General features: G+C 58.7%; 1 protein-coding gene across 3 annotated transcripts in view; it reads right to left on the reverse strand.

Moving 5' to 3' along the window:
- AGPAT4 (1-acylglycerol-3-phosphate O-acyltransferase 4) overlaps nt 1-22851 on the reverse strand; it is a 34835-nt gene that overhangs the window by 2637 nt on the left and 9347 nt on the right. For 2 of the 3 annotated variants that reach the window (XM_055134358.1, XM_055134359.1), the window contains exons 2-7: nt 14049-14379; nt 4395-4564; nt 3456-3617; nt 2719-2872; nt 1543-1645; nt 687-762 (exon numbers count right to left, since the gene is read on the reverse strand). In XM_055134358.1, coding sequence (XP_054990333.1) covers nt 687-762; nt 1543-1645; nt 2719-2872; nt 3456-3617; nt 4395-4564; nt 14049-14379 — 996 coding nt within the window. Of the gene's footprint in view, nt 1-686; nt 763-1542; nt 1646-2718; nt 2873-3455; nt 3618-4394; nt 4565-9744; nt 9848-14048; nt 14380-22851 lie in introns of those variants that run through there. The other variant, XM_004600767.2, reaches the window with a different exon arrangement.

The following is a 22851-nucleotide window of genomic DNA, read 5'->3' on the forward strand; positions in this document are numbered from 1 at the left end:
AGCATGGTGTATCAGGGTAAGCGGTGTTACGAGCATAAGCATGAGTACCGCAGAGCGTGAGCACGGTGTATCAGGGTGAGCGGTGTTGTGAGCATAAGCATGAGTACTGCAGAGCGTGAGCACAGCACATCCGGACGAGCACTACCATGAATCTGTGATTCTCAACGTGAGTGTTGCACAAGCATGCTACGAGCGTGCCATTAGCATGAGCCGAGTGTAAGCACGAGCTCATTTATCTGAGCAGGAGTACACTACATGCAGCTCAGTACTGCCGGAGCCTGTGCGTGTGTACTCGTGTAAGCTCATGAATCAGCAAGTACTGGAAGGAGCAGGATGAGCAGAGCCGTGCGGCTGGCTCCAGACCATGTGTCCCATGCACAGGGTGGGGGCCGGGGAAGAGCACAGTTCTGCGGAGCAGCTGTGTGGAACCCTGAGGGCAGGTTTGGCCGTCCTGTTCCATGCCGGGCCCTCGGGCCACGGAAATCCAAGTGGACTGAGGCAAGGGCACCCCGGGGCTGGGCACTCGGGCGGGTTCCAGCCCCCGCAGAGAGGCTCTGGGCGAGTCTGCCCGCCCGCCCACAGAAACCAGCGGCCCGGGGCAGGCAGCGGGCCCCAGTCGGAGGCGCGTAGAACAGTGTCTACAGGGGCGCCATGGACAGTCCCCGCCCAGTGCAGCCGGTACTGACCTTCTCCTGATACAGCTTGTGTACCCAGGCCGAACACGCGTCCTCGTCTTCCGGGACTTCCTCTAGGGGGATCCGCCTGCGGGACAGAGGCCGTGAGCCAGCGGGCAGGACCCCCGCCTCCCTCCTGCCCAGGGCTGCCTCAGTTTCCCCGAGACAGTCCCCAAGCTCAGGACACCTGCTCCCAGGTGGGGTGTCTAGGGGTTTATGAGCCAAGCTGGGCGCGCCCAGGGCCCAGCCTGTGCTGAGGCTGCCCCGGGCCCCTGCCCCCTTCTAGGGCCTGTGACCCTGGCCGCTCACTCACGCCCACCTGCCCTTGGACACTTCTGTGCCCAGACCCTGATCTCCCCCAGCGCAGGGCGCGCTGAGGAGAGGCCACGCGCGTCCCTTCCCAGGGCACCCGCCAGCCCAGCACAGAGTGGGGTTTCGGCGTCACGTGGGGCCGTGGCGCGCCCTGAATGGCCTGTCCCCCGGGGGCCGCTGAGCACCGGTCCCCCCACCGTGCCCCACGGCCGGGAGGCCAGCTGACTTTCTGTGCTGGGAGCAAAGGCTTCTAGAAACTTCCTTGGCACCATGCACTGAGGCAGAGGGGGAACAGGGCACCACCAGAAAGGGGGCACATAGGCGCCCCCACCCCTAGGCTGCCCCCGCATTCCTGCATTTGCTCAGACTCGTAGGGAAGACCCCAACACTTCAGGGGAGCTCGGGCATGACGAAAGGGACTATGGGAAGGTGGGGTGTGGGAGGGGCGCGGGAAGGGGGTGCGGGAAGGGGGGTGAGGGCTTGGGGGTGCGGACCCCCCCTGTGGCCGGAAGTGGCATCCCCAGCCCTGACCGGGAGGCGCGGGCCGAGGCGGTACCTGATGTACATATCCCCGTGGTATTTCTTCCCGTTGAGGACTCCCAGGAGCGTTGGGTTTTCGTTATCTCTGAAATTGAGTGTACAGTCATATACAGCTGAAACTACAAAGATAAACAGACACAGAGCAGCATATAGCGGGTGCGTCCACGGCCGGCGCCACCCTGCCGCTCTCGGCGCCCTCGCAGCGTCCACCAGCTTCTCCCACACGCACGGCAGGGGCCCCCGCCCCCGGCCCACCCAGCCAGAGGGGCCCACACGGGGCTGAGAGGGGGCGAGAGCCGGAGCTGCCCGAGGAGAGCTCAGGGCAGGAGACTCGGGCGGCTGCCCAGGGCCTGACCTCTGTCCTGGGGACAGGACCTGGGACGGGAACCAGTGCCCGGAGCAGCTCTGTCCAGGGCACCCTCCTCTCCCCCACACTCCGAGCAGCTGCAGAGGTGCAGCACGAACACAGCTGATGGCCTGGGAAGACCCCCTCCACACCCCACCCCTGCAGGAGTGCACAGCCTGGGTCAGCCCTCTCCTCCACGCCTCACCCCTGCCCTGCCCTGTCCTGGGTCAGCCCCTCCCCTGCCCCGCCGCTTCTGCCCTGCTGCAGGGGCACCCCCAACTCCTCTCAGCCAGACCCTTCCCAACGGGCACCTGAGCGCGGCAGCCCCGGGGAGGGTCCCGCAGAGCCTGGGGCGGGGGCCACCAGGACACCCCTGAGTGTCTCCAGGCTCAAGGGGAGAGGACAAGGATGGGGCCCTGGGGACAGGCCAGGCCTGTTCACCGTGACTGGGCAGGGGAGAAGGGGCGAACAGTCACCGGGAGCGTGCAAGGCCCGGGGCAGGAAGCTGTGGGAGGGCTCCGTGTGACGGCGCAGTGTTAGGGGACAGCATCTGGTGGGCTCTGTCGGGGGCAGCGCGTGCTGCCAGGGGGGCATGAAAAGTCCAACAGGACGTCACAAGCTGGGCAGCCCGGCTGACCCCGGGAGCGCATGGCCGATGGCCCCGCAGTACCGGCGCCGAGCAGCAGAGGGCAGCGCTGGGCACGGGGGCAGCGTGAGGAAGCGTGTGCCAGTGGGACGGGTGTGTGCAGGAGCGTGGGCGTGTCCGTGTGCAAGGGCGGGGGTGGGGAAGCCACCGGGAGCGAGGGTCTGGGCGGGGGTCCGGGCCGGCCCCGCGTGTCTCCTCACCTACATTTCTCAGGTTCCTCACGGCCATGGCAAAGCCCTTGGTGCGGGGCAGCAGGTGGTGCTTGAGGCTGGGCAGCCCCTTGGCGCGGGCCACCTGCATGCTGACCTCGTGCTTCTTCTCCGTGAAGCGCGTCCCCTCACAGTGGATCAGGAACTGGGGGGACAGGCCGGTCACCATGCGCCCCGGTGACCGGCGTCCCGGGATTCCCGCCGGCTTAGAGGGACACAGCAGACGGGGCCAGCCGCGAGTGGGGCCCGGGGGGAGCAAGGGAAAGGGGCCCGTGGGCAGGAGGTCCCGGGATGGGGTCTCACGGCCAGGTGGGGGTCCCGGGACAGGGCCCAGCGGGCAGGTGGGGGTTCCCGGGACAGGGCATGTGGGCAGGTGGGGGGGTCCTGGGACAGAGTGCGTGGGAAGGTCGGGGTCCCGGGGAAAGTGCCCAGCGGACAGGTGGGGGTCTCAGGACAGGGTGCGTGGGCAGGTGGGGGTCCCAGGACAGAGTGCATGGGCAGGTGGGGTCCCGGGACAGGGCATGTGGGCAGGTGGGGTCCCGGGACAGGGCGCGTGGGCAGGTGGGGGTCCCGGGACAGGGCCCAGCGGGCAGGTGGGGGTCCCAGGACAGGGTGCGTGGGCAGGTGGGGTCCGGGACAGGGCGCGTGGGCAGGTGGGGGTCCCAGGACAGGGCCCAGCGGGCAGGTGGGGTCCGGGACAGGGCGTGTGGGCCCGCGGGGCCACGTACTAGGAAGGGCTCGGGGTAGTTGCGCAGGCGCTGCAGGCTCCGGGCGATGGTGCTGCGGTCCTGCTCCCACTGGCGGCTGCAGAAGACCATCTCGGTGAAGTACCACATCCAGCCGATGATGGGCACGTAGGCCAGCTCCTTCTTGGCCAGCACCTTGGCGTTCTGAAACACAGGGCGGCCGGCCTGTGAGGGAAGGAGGCGCCCACGTGCAGGAGGGAGGGTGGGAGAGAGCCAGCGTGGGAAGGAGAGGGAGGGAAACGGAGGGGGAGAGGGAGATGGAGTGTGAGGCTAAGTGAGAGATGGGGGGTGAGGCGGGAGAGACTGAGGCAGGAGTGTGAGGAGAGAGTGAGGTGGGGAGTGTGAGGAGAGAGTGAGGCGGGAGTGTGAGAGGAGTGAGTGAGGCGGAGAGTGTGAGGAGAGAGTGAGGCGGGGAGTGTGAGGAGAGAGTGAGGTGGAGAGTGTGAGGAGAGACTGAGGCGGGAGTGTGAGGAGAGAGTGAGGCGGGAGTGTGAGGAGAGAGTGAGGCGGGAGTGTGAGGAGAGAGTGAGGCGGGGAGTGTGAGGAGAGACTGAGGCGAGGAGTGTGAGGAGAGAGTGAGGCGGGAGTGTGAGGAGAGAGTGAGGGGGTTGTGAGAGGGAGAGAGACTGGCCGTGAGCTAGCGAGTGTGAGACGCTCTAAGTGTGAGACTGATGAGCCGGTCTCAGTGTCCCTCGCCACCGTCCTGCCCACACCCACCCGTTTCCCACGGGGGCTCCCCCAGGCGTCACCCCGTTCCTGACGTGGGCCCGTCTCCGGGCCCTGCTGTGACGTGGCCGGGGGCGCTGCCCAGCGGGGTTCCCTGCCAGGGTGTCAGGGCTGGCACGGAGACCCCAGGCTCCATGGCACCAACAGGCTCCACCTTCTGAAGCCCAGAAGGGGCGGGGGGGGGGCAGCACGCACCCCCAGCATCCCGAAGTGCTCCGACAGCATCCAGCTGCACAGGAAGTCGATGTCGAACTTGTGGTTGAGGACCACGATGGCGCTCTCCTTGCCGAAGTGGGGTAAGTCCCGGGGGTCCGTGTGGAGGATGCACTGGGTGCCCGACCACCACTCAAGCAGCATCACCAGCTCTGTGGGGACAGTGTCGGCCGGTCACTGCCCTGGCCCCACGCGGGGGCCGGGGAACCAGCAGGGGGGGTAGGGGGACAGGAGGGGCCCCCCGCAGGCCACCCGGCGTGTGCGCCCACCCTGCAGCCTGGGAGCTGACGCCAGCAGGACACTAAAGACCCAACGCTCCCTCCCAAAGGCAAGGAAGAGCACTTGCAGGGAGCTCCGTAGGGCACAGGGGCAGAGGGACAGACGGACACACAGGATGAGGAGATGGATGGGCAGGCGTCAGAGGAGGGGCAGGGAGAGAGGAGGGGAAGGGTGAGAGGAGGGGCGGGGTGAGGAGGGGCGGGGCAAGAGGAGGGGAAGGGTGAGGAGGGGAAGGGTGAGAGGAGGGGCGGGGTGAGGAGGGGCGGGGCAAGAGGAGGGCCCCTTCCCTCTGCCCTGCCTGGCTCTGACGTGCCCGGTCACCCCGGCCAGCCCATGCGCCCGCCCGTCAGCCCCGGGAGCACTGAGGAGCGAGCAGACTGCCCTTCCCGCCTGCGGCCTGAAGCGACTGGCAGTGCCCTCGTCTCTCACGGGGGAGGGGGGGTCTCACAGACACCCCTGCTGGCTGGGGGCCACCGCGTGCCCTGCCGTCTCGGCCCACCTCCCTCTGGGTTCCACCGGGCTGGGGACAAAAGCAGGGGGAAGGGCTCGCACCCGGGGCCGAGACCCCCATCCATTGGGTGGGGGAGCCGGCTCTCAGCTTCACCCTGTCTCCTCCCAGGGAGCCATGGGCCCGGCCTCAGCCACGCCCCCCAGCGTCTTCGAATAGCGCCTGCCCCCCCTCTCCCTCCTCCCGGCTCCTTTGGGGGTCGGGCGATCAAGGCCATCTCCACCGCGAGGGGGGCCGTGGGAAGAGACGTTCCCTGGAGCGCACGGCCGGCGTCAAACACCACCGGACTCTGCATAGGTCGGGGCGCCGACTGCGGGGCCCTTCCCGCCGCTCTGAACACGGTTCCTGCCCTTTGCCCGCCCCGGCACCCTCCTAGGGAGGGTCCAACTCCTGTGGGGCTGGAGGGTCGCACGGCAGGGAAGGCGTCTGTGCGCCCCGCAGGCGCCGACCCAGGCTCCGTCCCTGCGTCCCAGAGGGTCCCCCGAGCACCGCCAGGAGTGAGTCCTGAGCGCAGGGCCAGGAGGAGCCCCTGAGCAGCGCCGGCGTGACCTGGCCCCCACACCCCCCCAAAATACTCTCCTGTTTCAGATCTGAGAGTGGAGGGAGAATGAGAGTGCCCAGGGACGGGCCCAGGAAAGGCCCGGGGGCTTGGGGTCCCCGCGGGAGGTCCGGGAGCCAGGTCCGAGGGGGCCGGGCGGCAGGGGCCAGTCAACGTGTGCGTGAGCCCAAGTCTGCAGCCGCGTCTGCAGAGTCTCTGCGTGCTGGGCCGCTGTCTCTTCTGCAGAGAGCAGCTACCGATCAGAGCCTGCACAGCCCCAAGGGTGCCCTGGACTCCCGCACTAATGCGCCCCCTTTGCTGGGTTCCAACTGCCTCCCCGGCGCCGGGTCTCAGCAGCACAGCTGGGCAAACACAACTAGGAGCGCACGCACAATCTTTCGCGCCATCTTTCAACGACTATCCGTGCAAACAGTTGCAGGTGCAAAGGTCAGCTGCCGCGTGTGACTCTGGGCCAGCCAAGAAGTGGGGCCAGGCAGGGCAGGTGCACAGGAGCAGGGGCCCCGGCGTGACGGACACGCGTGTGCACGGGAGACCGCTCCTCTGCGGGAAGAGTGGCGCACCCCAGAGGCTCGTCCCGCACGCGGCCGACCCAGCTGCATCCCTGAGCACGGCCCTGAGGACTGTGCTGTGGCCCCGCGCCCTCCCCTCCCAAGAAACCAAGACAACAGCAGTACGAAAGGGGCAGTTCCAGGAGGGCTGGAGGAAGCCTCAGGTCCCTCCTCCCCCCCCTGACCACCCGCAGGACTGACCCAGAGCACTGCAGGTGTGACCAAAGGGCAAGAAAACAAAGCCGGGGCCTCAAGTTCAGATGCTCTGTGGGGAGGGTCCCCCCCCCATCCCCGGAAGCTCTTGACAACCTCCCTGACCCCACTGGAAAGCCCAGTATAGTTCAATCAAGAGACACACACACACACACACACACACACCCCTGTACTAACACACACATGCCTGTACACGCAGTCCTGCACACACCCCTATACATGCATGATCCTGCACTCACACTGTGCACACTCCTGTCCAGTCTCCTGCACACACACATATGCCTGTACCACACACACTCCTGCACAGACTCCTGCTCACACGCACGTATACATACAGTCCTGCACACACAATCCTGCGCGCGCGTGCGCGCACACACACACACACACACACAAAACGGCATCTGTAGATTTGAGCTGTGGATGGTTGTTGCCCGCCCCCAACTCACAGAATTGAAGGCACGATCCATAGAGCATGTAACAATTCCCCTCCCCAGAGGTCGAATCCAAATCCACTTAAGCAACAATAACATCCGAGAGAAGGCTTGCGGGGGCGGAAGGCAGCAGAGAGCAGGCAGGGTGACCCCCCTCCACCACTCACACGTTTCAGAGCCGGAGCCACAGGAAAGAGCCAAGGAGGAAATAACTGCTGCTGACTAGCTGCTGACTGGTCAGACAGAATTCTTCCAGAAAGGAGGGTCCCTGGGGGCACGGCCAGGGAACGGCGCAGACCAGCAGAGCCGCGTGCCCCTCGGCCCCCAGCACCCGGGGAGGGGCCCGAGCGGGGCAGCCCGGCCTGCCTGCGGGGGCCGTGTGCATCCGCCACCAACACCAGGCTCCCGAGCAGCCTCACCAAGACGTCTGGGCAACGTCACCCTAAAATCCTTCACTGCGGGCGGGTCAGGATGAGGGAGCCGAGCCCTGCATTCGGGGGCCCGGGGGGCGATGCCCCACTACCGCACTGTTCGTCCTCGTCTCCCTCCTCCCAGCACGTGGCCAGAGAGGCCTGGAGCACCACCGGGCGGACATGGACCCAAAGCCAAGCCCTGGAGATGGTCACCCCATCAGGAGAGGCCCCGCCAGCCAGCAGCCGCTGCGCCTCCGAACAGCACCAGAACCAGGCTGTGTGGCCCGCAAAGCCCCCCTCACACAGGGCCTGACCCGCCTGCAGGGCTGGAGACCCTGCAAAGGAGTCCAGGCACTTGCCTAGACGTGGCCGAGTCGGATTCGATCCCTGGAACTGTATCGGATCCCCCAAGTATCACCAGGAGCGACCCCTGAGCACAGAACCAGGAGTAAGCTCTCAGTACCGCCCGGTGTGGCCGCAAAACAAAACCAGTAACCGTGATCTGCGTGCACTGGCAAGCACTGGGACCAGAAACGGGGTGGGGGGGGCTCAGCAGGGAGCCGCAGGGGGGACCCTGCGGGAGGAGGGCGGGCGCCACGCTACTAACCTCCCCACCCACCCAGGGGTTCTTTCTCACGGCAACGCTGGCCTGCTTACCCCTGGGTGGGCCGCAAGCCCACCCCGTCAAACACCACACGGAATGGGTTCAGAAGTCACCAGACACCCGTGTCCAGCTTCTAACCCGGCCCAGACGCCGTAACCTAAGTCACGGGTGAAACGTAATGCTGGCCAAACCCATGGCGCCGGGCCGGGCGCTCACTTATTTATAAACCATGTATGTCACTGTCTGATCCACCGTCCCCGCACTGTCCCCTCTGTGCCCCAAAGTGCCACTCTGTGGAGCGGAAGTCAGGGGGCAGCTTCTGACTTCAATCCAGGTCTGGGCCACGGGGGGAGGGTCACCTCCACACCGCGCACAGGGGGAGAAGGCGGGGCCGGTGGCGGGCCCCACACCCCAAGAGATGCAACCGACTCCACCGTCGGTCCCCGAGCGCGAGCCGCGGCGTGCTCGGACCAAGAGGCCAGGGGTGAGTTCCAAGAACTCAAGGTTCGGAATCGATCTGGACATCACGGGCCAGAGAGAGAAAAGCCAGGAGGTCAAAACGCGTCAGCAGGACTCCATCCAGCGGAACGTTTCCGAAGAGGGAAAGACACTCCCACGAGGCCGAAATCAACATCGCCCAGCCTCGCAACAGGGAGAAGCTGCACATCGCAGGCGGCAGGGGTTAGCGCTCGAGACACACAAAGCCAGGGGCGGAGGGGCATGGCGCGGGGCACTGCTTGGCTCGCAGCGGACCCGACCCCCAGAGCCTCATACTGCCCTCCAAGCACTGCCAGGAGTGACCCCCGAGCATGGAGCCGGGAGGAAACCCTGAGACTGCCAGCCGCGGCCCCAACACGGAGCAAAGAGCTGCACCACGCACGGCCTCACTGGCTGGCCTCTCTCTCCTGCGCTGTGACGGTCACTGATGACCTCGCCCTGCCCAGCCGTGACACCGCGCCCTGCACACAGTCCCAAGGCGTCTCTTTTCCCTAAATAAACAGGAAGGTGTCGGCACTCAGGGCTGCCTCTGTGACAGGCTCCGCGAGGAAAGGCCGAGGGAGGAAGCAAGCGCCTGCTCGAAATACACTAACTGCTGCTCTGGGCGCTGGGAGGGGGCCCTGCCTGCGGGCCACACGCTGACCTGAGCCCAGGGGCCCCCGGGGGTGCTGCCCAGCCACTGGTCCAGGGGACAGGAAGGACTCCGGGGCCTGGAGCCACACACAGCTGCCCTATCCGCGGGTGGTGCCCGACCCTGAGCCCGCACGGGACCCCTGGCACCGCCTGGCTTTAGTTCGCTTAGACGGCTCCAGTGGCAGCCAAAGTGGCAAAGACCTGGAGAGCGAGAGACAGAAATAAACGCCAGCGGGAACACGAGCAACGGGGCGCTACAGCCTCGTCCCAGGCATCGGGAGGACCGCCCCGTGCCAGTCTCCGCTTGGCCCTGGACGCTGGCCTCCTGGGGCACTGCCAGACTCACTCCGCTGCCTCTGCGTCTATTCAAGATCCCTAGAGCCAGGACGAGCAGCAACCTGGCCAGTCTGTGGACACAATGTGTTCGTGACCAAGACAAAGCAGGAGAGCAAGCGCCAGGGGCAGGGCGAGAAGAGAAACCGTTCGCAGGCGCAGACAGACACCCACACCGGAAGGACGCCCACGCCACGGGCGAGTGCCACCACAAGTGGGTGGGGGGCTGAGTCCCAGAGAGGAAGGATTCACATCCATGCATCAGGGAGAGAGGCTAAAACATCGGGGTACCACGCCCGCACACAGACTTTACCTGCCATGGACACGGGGGTTCAGGAAAGAGAGGCAGGGAGCTAACCTCGGGACCCGGCCTTGCTTCTGGTCTCTGCGCCCCCAACCAGGCTCCCCCCGTCGATCCGCCAGCAGCCTGGTTCCTCAGCACTCGCTGGAAAGAGCAAGCACGCACAGTGTGCAAACTGGCAGGGTCGGGACCCTCCTAGACGCAGGCCACGCCTCCGAGGGAAGTGCGGACACGTCAGGCTCCTTCCCGCTTTCACCAGACCAACTGCTAGCATTTGAAAGGCTCCAGGGAGACGCTCAGATAACCGGTTTCCTCCCTGGATCACATGAGCAGCTCCAGGCTGGGGTTCCTCCTGCCTCCGTCCCACTCTGCTCTCTTCCACTAAACACTAGGAGGCTGGGGCTGGAGCGACAGCACAGCGGTAGGGAGTTCGCCTCGCACGTGGCCGACCCGGGTTCGATTCCCAGCATCCTACATGGTCCCCCGAGCACTGCCAGGAGTGATTCCTGAGTGCAGAGCCAGGAGTCAGCCCAGAGCATTGCCGGGTGTGACCCCAAAGCCAAACAAACAAAAACCCTAGGAGGCTGGGGCTGGAGTGATAGGACAGCAGGGAGGGCGTTTGCCTCGAAAGCAGCTGCCCCAGCTCCCCACATGGTCCCCCGAGCACCACCAGGAGTAATTCATGAGTGCATGAGCCAGGAGTGACCCCTGTGCATCGCCAGGTGTGACCCAAAAAGGCAAAACGTATAAAAACAAACCTCCTAAGCCAGTGCTGGATCAAACGCGCAGTCACCATGGATGGACAGACAGGTGCCTGCCCCACTTTGCATAAACACAACCACAGGCTTTCTTTGGGGTTCTAACAGCTGTCTGCACTTCTGGGTGTTTCTTTGTAAGACACACTTATGTAAAACACTCTAATCACCCCAGACAGAAGTTCCTGCCCTCATACCATATCAGAAATAGCACAAGACTTGCCTGCCAGTTCCGAGTTGATAAAATAAATCATCAACAAGGATTTTCCTTTCCACTCTTTTCTCTCACAAGTCAGTATTTAAGTTTAAAACATAAATGGCAGAATTTGTCATAATCTACTCAGATAACTATGCAGCTTGTACTGTTTTGATTACCATTCAGATCGGATCACTCCATTTAAAGGGTTTAAGAAAGATCATGAAGGGCTGGAGTGATAGCACAGCGGGTAGGGCATCTGACTTGCATGCAGCTGACCCGGGTTTGATTCCCAGCATCCCATATGGTCCCCTGAGCAACACCAGGAGTAATTCCTGAGTGCAAAGCCAGGAGTAAGCCCTCTGTGCATCTCCGGGTGTGACCCAAAAAGATAAAAAAGAAAGATCATGAGCAATTTGAGAGCTTGGACAGGCCTAAGGTAGCTGGGATCAGAGTTTTAATGGCCTCATTTGGACAAGATCATGTGAAACACACCCACACTCACACCCGTAACTGCGCAGTGCTCCCTCCTGCAGAGAACTCGGATGCAAACGCATCTCCAGGCAGCCCCACACACTCTTACCCCCTCATATTTTAATTTCTAAAACATGGGCCAGTCCAGTGAATGCAGGCCAGTGAATGCTGTCTGAAATAGTCTAGCACGATCCATCACACACACCTATACACAAATGATTCAAACATGGAGAGCCCCGAAAAAGTCATGAGCTGAAGCGGGCCAGTTTTCTGATTGCCGTCACTGGCCCAGAGAGATGATCCCTGATACCCTGCAGGTATCGGAAACCTCTGCATGATATCTCAAACTGCACTTCACCCTTCAATGGCCCCGAGGCAGGAAGTTAAGGAAGCAAGGACAGCAGCAGAAGGCCACACTGCTGATCTGCTCTCAGAACATACAGAAATGTCTATAGATACACACTGGACACACATTCATCACCACACATGGAGTGGAAACAGGAATGTATGTTTCCTTACAGAAAGAACATATGTCTGTTACATATACACATCTCCGTGCTGATTATACTGTGCCACAGGTATATGCTATTCACACATGGGCAGGCTAAAATCTACTGTATGCTGTGTATGATGGGTGATACAGACCTTCAAATTCTGGCTATTACATCTTATATGTGCAAGGATCTGGGCTAAGGGGCTCGAGTCTGTCACATTAATGTGCTATTACAGATTCATGCCAGTACAGATGTGGGGATCTGGACCTCATGAGTTGGCATCTAATACATATATATTCTATACTACATATACTATCTATACTACCTACTACCTTTAAATATATATCAAGAACCTGGACTTATATGCTGAGATCTAATACACTCTATATTCCATGTTCCATATGCTGTTTATGATCAATGCTATTATCTGTTATTATATATATGAATGTATATATATATATAAAAATATATAATAGCATAGTGGATGGGGCGTTTGCCTTGCACGCAGCCAACCTGGGTTCGATTCCTTCATCCCTCTCAGAGAGCCTGGCAAGCTACTGAGAGTATCCCGCCCACACAGCAGAGTCTGGCAAGCTACCCATGGCATATTCGATAAGCCAAAAACAGTAACAAGTCTCACAATGGAGACACTACAGTGTTACAGTGCATAAGCATGGACTTATGGTGGATGCAAGACAATATATATTGTTGTTGTATATGCTGTAACTATGTATATGTTGTAACTATATATATATAGTTTGTATACCATTTATTGATAAATGCTACCTAGTATAGTGTTCATATACTATTTACAGATAAATGCTATTATATATGCAGGGATCCTGGTCTTATGGTGTATGTAGACAATATATATTGTTTACATACTATTTACAAATAAATGCCAGTATATTGTGAACATATGCTGTTTACAAATAAATGCTATCACATGTGCAGGGATCTGGGTCTTATGGCAGATGTAAGACACTATATATTCTGTTCATATACTATTTACAGATAAACGCTCACATATTATATTCATATACTACTTACAGATAAAAGCTAGTATCTATTATAGTGTTTATATTTTCTTTTTTTATATTTTAATTATATATGCATTATATATGCATATATAATTGCATATAAATGCTATTATATATGCAGGGATCCGAGTTTTATGATGAATGTAAGACAAAATATATTCTGTTCATATACTATTTACAACAAATGCCAGTATATATTGTGTTCATATACTACTTATAGATAGATGCTAGTATATATTGTGTTCACACACTACTTACAGATAAATGCTAGTATCTATTGTGTTCATATACTACTTTCAGATAGATGCTAGTATATATTGTGTTCACACACTACTTACAGATAAATGCTAGTATCTATTGTGTTCATATACTACTTTCAGATAAATGCTAGTATCTATTATATATGCAGGTCTTATGGTGAATGTAAGACAATATATATTGTAATCCTATATATTTACAGATAAATGCTAGCATCTATCATATATGCAGGGATCCGTGTCTTATGGTGGATGTAAGACACCATATATTTTGTTCCTATATATTTACAGATAAATGCTAGCATCTATTGCACGTGCAGGGATCCGGGTCTTATGGTGGCTGTAAGACACTGTATACTATATATTTTTTTTCCTATTTTATTTACAGACAAATGCATCTATTGTACGTGCAGGAATTTGGGCCTCTTTTTTTTTTTTTTCGCTTTTTGGGTCACACCCGGCAATGCACAGGGGTTACCCCTGGCTCTGCACTCAGGAATTACTCCTGATGGTGCTCAGGGGACCATATGGGATGCTGGGAATCAAACTCGGTCGGCTGCTTGCAAGGCAAACGCCCTCCCCGCTGTGCTATCGCTCCAGCCCCAGGAACCCGGGTCTTATGGTGGTGGTAAGACACTATTTTTTTTTTTTTTTTTTTTTTTTTTTGGTTTTTGGGTCACACCTGGCGATGCACAGGGGTTACTCCTGGCTCTTCACTCAGGAATTACTCCTGGCGGTGCTCAGGGGACCATATGGGATGCTGGGATTAGAACCCGGGTCGGCCGCGTGCAAGGCAAACGCCCTACCCGCTGTGCTATCGCTCCAGCCCCCCAACAATATATTTTTTTCCCTATATATTTACAGACAAATGCAGGCATCTGTTACACGTGCAGGGATCCGGGCCTCGCGGTGGCTGGGAGACACCACACACCGTGCCCCTATCCCATTTAGAGACGAATGCCAGTACCTGTCGTGTTCGCATGCTGCTCACGGGGCAGTGCTGGCAGCCCTCTCCGCGCAGGCGCGGGCCTTGGGGCCGACCGCGACGCCCCGGCCCCGGGTGCCCCCGGCCCTCCCGCCCCGCCGCGGCCGTCGCTTACGGCTGGAGATGCAGTAGGTCAGGCGGCAGTTGATCTTGCGGAAGAGCTGCTTGTCCAGCGGCCAGAGCAGGAGGCTGAGGAACTGCAGCGCGTTGATGATGAGCCCCGACACGATGAAGACGTAGCAGAAGACCAGGTGGCACAGGAACTGGGACTTGAGCAGCGCGACGAGGTCCATGGCGCATGCGCGGCCCAACAGCCGGCCCGGCGCGTGTCCAGCCGCCGGCCAAGGCGCGTGTCCGGCGGGGGCGCGTGTCCGGCGGGTCGCAGCGGCCCGAAGCCCGGCTGGCGGCGGCGCGCGTGCGTGCGTGCAGCGGGGAACCGGGAACGTCTGGAACAGAGCGACGCGGCCGTGAGCACACGCGGCCGGCTGGACCCGAAGAGCCCACGCACGGCCCCGAGTGTCCGCGGCGCGCTGGGCTCCGGGGCTGCGCCCGACACCGTGCGCCCGGGAGACTCGGCCCCGGGGCTGCTTTCTCGGTCCAGAAATAAAGGACGCAGGACTGGGAGCCATGGCACCGCGGGTTCGACCCCCGGGACCCCGCAGGGTCCCCCCCAGCACCGCCAGGAGTCAGCTCCAAGCACCACGGGGGATGGGTGAAAAAGCCATAAATAAATAAATAAATAAATAAAACGCCGCCTTCTCGAAGCGCCTGCACCAGCTCATCTTTTGTTCTAAAAAAAAAACCAATCACACTCAGAAAATGTTCAGTGGGCCCAGGACGCTGTGCAGGGGGCATCAGGGGCAGGGACCGCCCAGCGCACTCCCCACAGGCGCAGAGTGGAGTTAGGGGCTCTGCTCCCCTCTATCGCTGTTCCTCGGGCTCCCCACTACCCGAGCTCAAGACTGACCCTGACCTGGGAAATGAGGGGCATCCCCGGGGACCAGCCGCAGAGCCCTAAGCTCACTGCTCCTCTTCCCCCATGGGACCCCACTTCTCCAGGGCAGCACCCCATTCCCCAGGGCCTCGCCCGAGAAGCTGGCAGGGGCAGACTGAAAGTGCTTGCTCTCTCCCTCTCTCCCCTCTTCTTTCCTCCCTCCCTCTCCCCTTCCTCCTCCTTCCCTCTCCTTCTCTCCCTCTCTCCCCTCCCCACTCCCTCTGTGCCTCTTCCTCTGCCCTCCCTCCTTCTGTATCTCTCCCTCCCTCTCCCCACCCCCATTTCTAAAGTAGGATAGAGCACTGTAGCACTGTCGTCATCGATTTGCTCGAGCAGGCACCAGTAACGTCTCCATTGTGAGACTTGTTGTTCCTGTTTTTGGCATATCGATACGCCACGGGGAGCTTGCCAGGCTATGAAGAAACAAAATAGGGGCCTAACAAATACCCAAATGTGGCAGAAACTGAGCCTGGGTCTTGAGTACTACAAAGCTTACCAGAGAAGAGGGTTGGGTAAGGGAGGGGACACTGTGACACCTGTCACTCTGGTGGAGGTGGGAGGTGTGGCACAGAGAATGTATCATGCATGAAACCCTACCATTAACCATATTGTAACCCACAGAACCTGAAAATTAAATTTTTATATATATATATATATATATATTTGAAAAAAAATTTAAGATGCAGAATGATCCAGGGGAGGCAGAGGACATGAGCTTCACTCCAAGACAAGGGAACAAAAGAACCAGCGAGGAAGACGAGGGAGCTACCAACACACACACACCAACAGACACCCCAACTCAGGCACCCCAGTGCAGACTACCAAGACACCCCAAAAGCACAGCACGCCCCAACAGACACCAACAGACACTTCAACAGACACTCCAACTCACAAGCACCCCGACAGACACCCCAAAATAGATACCCCGGACACCCCAACACAAGACACACCAACAGATCCCCCAACACAAAGAAACCCCAACTCAGACACCCCAACAGACACCAACACAGATACCAACACACACCAACAGATACCCTAACACACAGATACCAACAAGACACACCAACCGATACCAACTCACACACACCAACAGACACACCAACACAGATACCTCAACACAAAGAAACCCCAACTCAAGATACCCAACTCACACCCAACAGACACCTCAACATGCACCCCAGCACACACACACCCAGCACACGGACACCAACAAACATCCCAGCTCACAGACAAGCCAACTCACAGACACCCTAACATATGCCCTCACACACACCACATGCTGCTTTCTGGGCCCCTCCTGCTGTGTTTGGGGTCTCCAGGGCCACCCCAGGCCCACAGATGCCAAAGCCAGCCCCTCAGTAAGAGGTCGGGGGCTCGGAACTCAGCCCCCACAAGGCCTCGTGATGGAGGCCAGAACCAGGTGATTCTATCCACCCAGTCTGAAAGCCAGCCACAGTGACTCAAAAGGCAGGTCATTCTGTGAACCCCAACAGCATCTGCATATTTGGGGGACCACACCTGGCAATGCTTAGGGGTCACTTCTGGCTCTGCACTCAGGGATTACTCCTGGCCGTGCTCAGGGGACCACATGGGATGTCGGGGACTGAACCTGCGTCTGCTGCCTGCAAGGCCAGCGCCCTCCCCACTGTACCATCGCTCCGGCCTCTGCATATTCCTGACCCCACAGCAGAGCCAGGGCCTTCATTTCCGACAGGAAGGTAAACTCTGTGGGGCCAGGGCACACGCACACCAGTGTGTGGATGGATGCACTAGTGTGCAACCCAGCGGACCCGTTTTCCTCACACTGTTGAACTAAATGACACGAGTATACCTGCAAACATACACAGGAAATGGAAACGCCCCAGCACAGAGACGCCGGCAGTCTTGCTGGAAGAGTTCCTTTCATACCTGCTCAGGTGCAGGCTTTGTGCATGCATGTAGGTGCCCCAACACATGTGCATGCAGGTGCTGCACGGACACGTGCACGCAGTTCACTGGAGCCCGGGCTTGCTCTACCACTGCGGCATCTTCACCCTCGGGAAGAAACTGGCCCGGGCGAGCTCCAGGATCAGGTACCAACCAACAGTCCAGGCCTCCCCCAGAAGACGCGCCCTCTGCCGCCAGCGTGTGCCCACTTTCCAGCACTTCTGCTCTGGATACCCCCAGGCCCTGCTCCCTCCCTCGGGAGAGCAAGAGGCCAGGAGCACCGAGCACTGAGCACGCTCCAGAGGGCTGAGCCGGTGAACCGGGCTGCGGGGTGGATGCTCGTGGCCTGAGGTCTGAGAACTCGCTGACGAGGAAAGGTCCCAGGTGCCATCCCGGGCTTCTGGTGTGTAACGTCCACTCCTGGGGGCCCACAGGAGCTCCCCTCAATTCTGCCAAGTTCCCCAAGAGGGTCCCCGAGCAGAAACACGCCTCCCGTCTGCAGTCCTGACACCGGCCCCAGCCCCAGAGGAAATGCAGAGAATGTGCTCTGGGCTGGGTGAAAAGGCTTCTGGAACTGTGTCTGACTACAGTATCGCCCAATTAGAAAATCACCACTGGTTAGTGGGCTGGCAGCGACCTACATAAAATCAGTCCATTTTACAGTGTTACGGGGCTGTCCTGTGTCCAATATCCCTGTGGGGTGCACAGTGTCCATTACGACAACCCAAATCCCCAGAACCATCAGCATCTCCCGTCCCCCTCCGAAGGCCCACGTGAGGCACCACACTGAAAAGCTGAGGCTTTAGGAAAGGAAGCCTCGACTTTCTCCATGTCTGAGCGCTTCGGGGATGCTGAGAAAACCAAACTGAAGGACTTTCCCGGCAATCCCTGGGAACCAACCAGGGGGCTGCCCTGTGACCAGCCGTCATGGAGACAAAGATGTGCTGGAATGAAGGAGTGTGTGGTGTCCTCCTATCCAGGAAATTCCCGCCCCCGCTCCCCCGCCCCCGCCTCAGCTGCGGAGCATAACCAGGAGGGGCAGGATCCGACTACAAAGGCGAGCCTATACCAGCTCCGGAACTACCCCAAAGCGCACTGTGGAAGGGACTGTCGGCTCCATTTTACAGATGAAGAAACTGAGGCTCAGAGGCAGTAAAACACCCAGTGAAGCAGCGAAGGCACAGCTGGCCCATGCCCAGGCTCTGATGGCTGCACTGTGGAGAGAAAAGCAGCCGAGGCTAACTGGCCGTCTGCCCCATCCCCCAGGTGGGCCGGCCCTCCCACATGGGACCCTCCTCTGGGCGCAAGGCACCCCCGCAAACCCCAGTGCCGCCAGCCAACTGCACTGACAGGTTCCTGCGAGTCGGGGTTCCCAGTGCGCGCGCCACAGGCTACTCCCAAAAGACAGATCTGAAAACCACCGAGTCTCTCGAAGCGTCTAACCCCCGGGAGCAAAGTGCTCAGGAGCTGGCCCAGGCTCGCATTAGCCAAGGACCCCGCGGAGAGGGTGGCTACGCACGCTCGAGAGCAAGCTACTGTGTCCTGGGGCCTTGCTGCCACGTGCAGTTACAGGCCTGGAGACCTCTCGGGGCTGAGAACCGCTGAGCTGCAGGGGTGTGGAGAGCCCAGCTCTGGGCCTGCTGGAGCAGGGGGGTGTCGGGAGCACCGGGGTCACTGGCACCCCACCAGGAGCAGGGCTGGGAGCCAGGACGGCGCACAGGGGTGGATCCTGGCAGGAGCTGATGTAGGCAGGTAGATAGAGAAAGGCCCTTGGCAATGAAACAGATTAACAATGTCTCTGGGAAGAAGAATCCTGAGACTGACCCACCTTGTGGATACAGAAAATAGACCTGATAAGACCTTCAGCAGACCCTGAGGAGGTTGGACCCCTCCCCATGAAGTTCCTCAATTCTGTCAACCTCTCCCTTAATCTGATTAAAATGTGATCCAGCCTAAAGAAGACCCAGCCTCCCTGGTAACCTCCTTAGCAACAGACTTTTACCTGGAAAGAAGCCCCATGTGGGGTAGGTTAAAGAGACCCTATAAAAGACACCTTGAACAAAGGAAGGGCGCGCATATGCTGCCTGAGCCCATGTGCTGCTTGTGCCCACGTGGCCGAGCACATGTGGTGCCCAAGCACATGTGTCGCCTGCATCTCCCCCCTTGAGATGTGTACTTTCATGCTTTCGTGTCCAGTGCTAGGATGCATGTAGAGCTTCCTCCACCCTTGGAGAAGCCCACGTTCTCTCTTGAGCGCGTTACTCCTACTGTTTTTTCTTTTCCACTTATCCCTTCTTCCTTCCCTCAGAAGCCTCTAAATAAAATCTGTTACTTCACTGCTTGTCTACTCCTGAAATTCTTTTCCTCGAGCAAAGACAAGAACCCAGTAACTCTGGGTCCCGGGTGGTACAGGCAGCTGGGGAAAAAGTGACATCTTTCTCCTCCCTGCTTCACGGAAGTCACCTGTGGGGCCCACCGACATCAGAGCGACCCTGGGGCCGAGCAGGAGTGACCCCCAGACCAAACACCCAAACGCCAGTTCCACGGTGAGAGGAAGGGGAGGGAACCAAGTCTCCTCCACTCAGCCCCAAGTGCTCTGCCCTCCCTGAGGGCATCCGGCGAGCAGGCGGCGGCCGGGACCTCGCATGCAGCATGGGCGGACACAGGCCGGCTACCGGCCCTGTCCCTCTGCCCCCGCGGGGCCCCTGCCCTTGACTGCCCGGGGCCCCGGCAATCCTGCTCTCTGCCAAGAGATCAATACGGCTCCATTTAAAATCTTGCATTTCTTGGATTTTCATAGAGCGCCCGAGCGCGGCCCATTTCCCGAGCTGGTGTCGATAATGGCCGGGAAGAGGGCGGGGGCAGAGAACCCGGCCCCCAGGGGCTCTGGGGCATGAATCATTGATGGAGGCCTGAGGGCGGCCCCAGCAGGGCCTGCTTCCAAATGGGTCTGAACGGCGGCAGAGTGCTCCGGCAGTTCCTAGAAACGCTTCCCTAAAAACAGCAGCAGAGAAACACAGCGGGGCCCAGGGGAACAGAGGCTGCTGGCGGAAAGCGGGGCCTGGGGGTGCGCTCTCCCACGGTGGGGGGCCAGGCCCGTGCCCGCCCCTGCTAAGCCTTGGCTCCGTTGCCCATTCATTCGCATCCTGTCCTCAATGGGGTCTCGTCCACTACGCTCAAAATTCACTGGGCTGTATGTAGCGATCGCTTTATTTCCCGGGGTGGGGGGAGTCGGGGTCGCATCTGGAGGTGTCTGGGGGCCACTCCTGGCTCTGTGCTCAGGAGTGAACCCTGGCAGTGCTCAGGGGACCATAGGTGACACCGGGGATCTAACTGGTGTCAGCCAAAACGGCCACATACTGGGCAACTGGCCAACCCCCTGCACTCTCCCCGCGGCCTGCTACCGACGCCTTAGACTCTGGAAAGAAAGAGGGTGTGTGTCAGACCCCTCCCAAGCTCCCAACAACCACAGCAGTATTTCCAGGAAATTATGCCCTCCGCCCCTTCCTAGAGATTCTCGAGAAGCCCTGGTCCAAACGCAATCTCGAGATGCGGAAGAGAATCTCTGTTCACTCTAACATGTCAAAAACAAGATACAGGCATGATCACAGGCGCTGAGACAGCCCTGCTTCTCCCCTTCCCCGTAAGCGCAGGGCTGGGGGCCCCTACAATCTGTTCCCTTGCAGCAGCCCTGAGGCAGGTCCCTCCCGCCCCTACCAAGCCAGAGAATGCAGGAGGCCACAGGCCAGCGAACAGGAGAGGAAGGCGCCAACCCAGCCGGCTCAGGTGTGATCTGGGGAGGGGCTCGGGGGACTGAGGACCAGAGTGCCGAGCTGAGCCCCAACAATCCTCACCCCAACAATCCTCACCGGCTAAGTGCCCTTCCTGGGTTCTGTTTAATGGCAATTTCCTCCACTTTCACAGTAATACCCAGTTGTTATAAAAATGCTGTGAAATTCTGTAGAAACGTTCACACCTACAATAGCTGCTGACACGTCACTTCCTTCTGTCTTCGTAAGTATGCAGGCCTCTTTCCCCTTTGCCTTTGCAAAATGAGGCCAGGAGAAAGGGCATTTTTGTTGTAAACAGTTGAGATTTGCAGAAAATCAATTCTGCGTGCCCTTTTCTTAACTTTTTTTTTTTTTTTTTTTTGCTTTTTGGGTCATACCCAGCGATGCACAGGGGTTACTCCTGGCTCTGGAATCAGGAATTACTCCTGGCGGTGCTCGGGGGACCATATGGGGTGCTGGGAATCGAACCCGGGTCGGCCGCGTGCAAGGCAAACGCCCTCCCCGCTGTGCTATCGCTCCAGCCCTTCTTTCCTTAACTTTTAGTGAGACCTTTTGAACTGTCGTCACAGTGAGACAGCCCAGCAGCTGTACCTAACACCTCTCACTGCCTCGTTGATTTGTGGATTCTTTTTTTCAATAGTAAAGAGTACAATAATGTCCTACCACCAACCGTCCCCAGTGGGAAATGTACACTGGTGAAGGGGTGGGTGTTGGAACATTATGTGACTGAAACTTTGTAACTGTGTATCTCAATGTGATTCAGTTAAAAAGAAATTTTTTTTTAAAGAGTGCAATAATTAACAAGTGAGGGCAAAAGGCTATTTCCTCCTTGAATTCTGGGTTACTTCTATAGAGTAAACTGAGAGATAAGCTGTTTGAGTTCAAGGAATAAACATTCTAAGAAACCTGGTGAATCCTACAGAATCATTTCCCGGAGGGTTTGTGGCTGCTTCTGTTCTTGTCAATAATAAAACAAGTCCCCCTGAGCCAGTGTCTCTCAACAGCCCAGTTCTCATTTTAGAACAAAACCCCACTGGCCTCGGAGGGACAACTGCCTCTCGGCATCTGAGTCTGCAGTGAGGGGGAAGCGAGGCGTGTCGTAACCCTCCTCCAACTGCCTTTCCTTCGCCACTTTCCCGCCTGATCATCACTCGCTGATTTCTGCATATCGACCTGCCTGAGTCCTTCGGGCATTCCTGGACATTTCCAACCCCGGGGATAATTCATCCCAACTGTGTTTCTGTTCTTCATCGGGTGCAGATTTTTTATTTGGGGCCACACCGGAGAGTGCTCTGGGCTAACTAAGTGGTGCCCGGGGTGGGTCTGCCCTGCCCCTCCCATCTCTGCCCGAGTGGCAAGGGGCAGCCTGTGGGCCCCGTGCAGGGGACGCAGAGAAAAGGCCTGAGGCAACAACTCCCGATGCCCAGAGGCACAAGAGGACTCAAAAGGAGTGTAGCGCCCAGCACGGGTCCTGGGGTCTCCAACGGTCTGGCCGAGAAGCAGGACAGAGGCAAAGAGCCCAGAGGGGCTGCACCCAAGGGGTTAGAGGGCACCCAAATGAAAGCAGGAACACAGGGGGGACTGGATTGGGGGCCGTGAAGGGCCCTGGGTCATGTAAGGGAGTCAGGACCCGGAGGATATAGAAATGACCCATGAGTAGCCAGGAGCCAAGTTCTGGCCTAGCAGGTGGAGAACCCTCCTTCCAACAAAGACCGAGTCGCTGTTCTGAGCTATTACTAATACTCTGACTGTCAACATGATTTAACACTGCTAGTAAATCAGTAAATCAAAGGTCCACGAGGTGAATCACAAACCTTGCAGAATTCAGTGGAAACCTGAGCTTCCCTTTGCCTGAGGAAGGAGACAGCTCTCCGCAGCGAGAGACCAGACAGACTGAAGATGAATCAGGAGCAGTGATGAGTAATTCCAAGTAAGCAGACAGAAAATCACCCCAAAATATTCCAAGGACGGCCCAGCAACATTGCTAAACCTTGTTCTGAGTAAATAATCCAGAGGAAGGAGAAGAGGTCAGAAGGGCCAGGAAGAGAGCAGTGGGGAACTGGAGTCAGGGCCCCGGGCCCCCAGCGGGAGCACTCGGGCCTGAGAGTAAGGCCCTGCAGAAAGCACTGACGAGCTACAACAGTCAGGAACCGGAAAACAAGGAGCGGAGCCAGCCCAGGAGACAAGAACCAAGGGCTGCGCTTAAG

Source organism: Sorex araneus, chromosome 4 (genome assembly GCF_027595985.1).
Source record: "Sorex araneus isolate mSorAra2 chromosome 4, mSorAra2.pri, whole genome shotgun sequence".
Classification (NCBI taxonomy): Eukaryota; Metazoa; Chordata; class Mammalia; order Eulipotyphla; family Soricidae; genus Sorex; species Sorex araneus.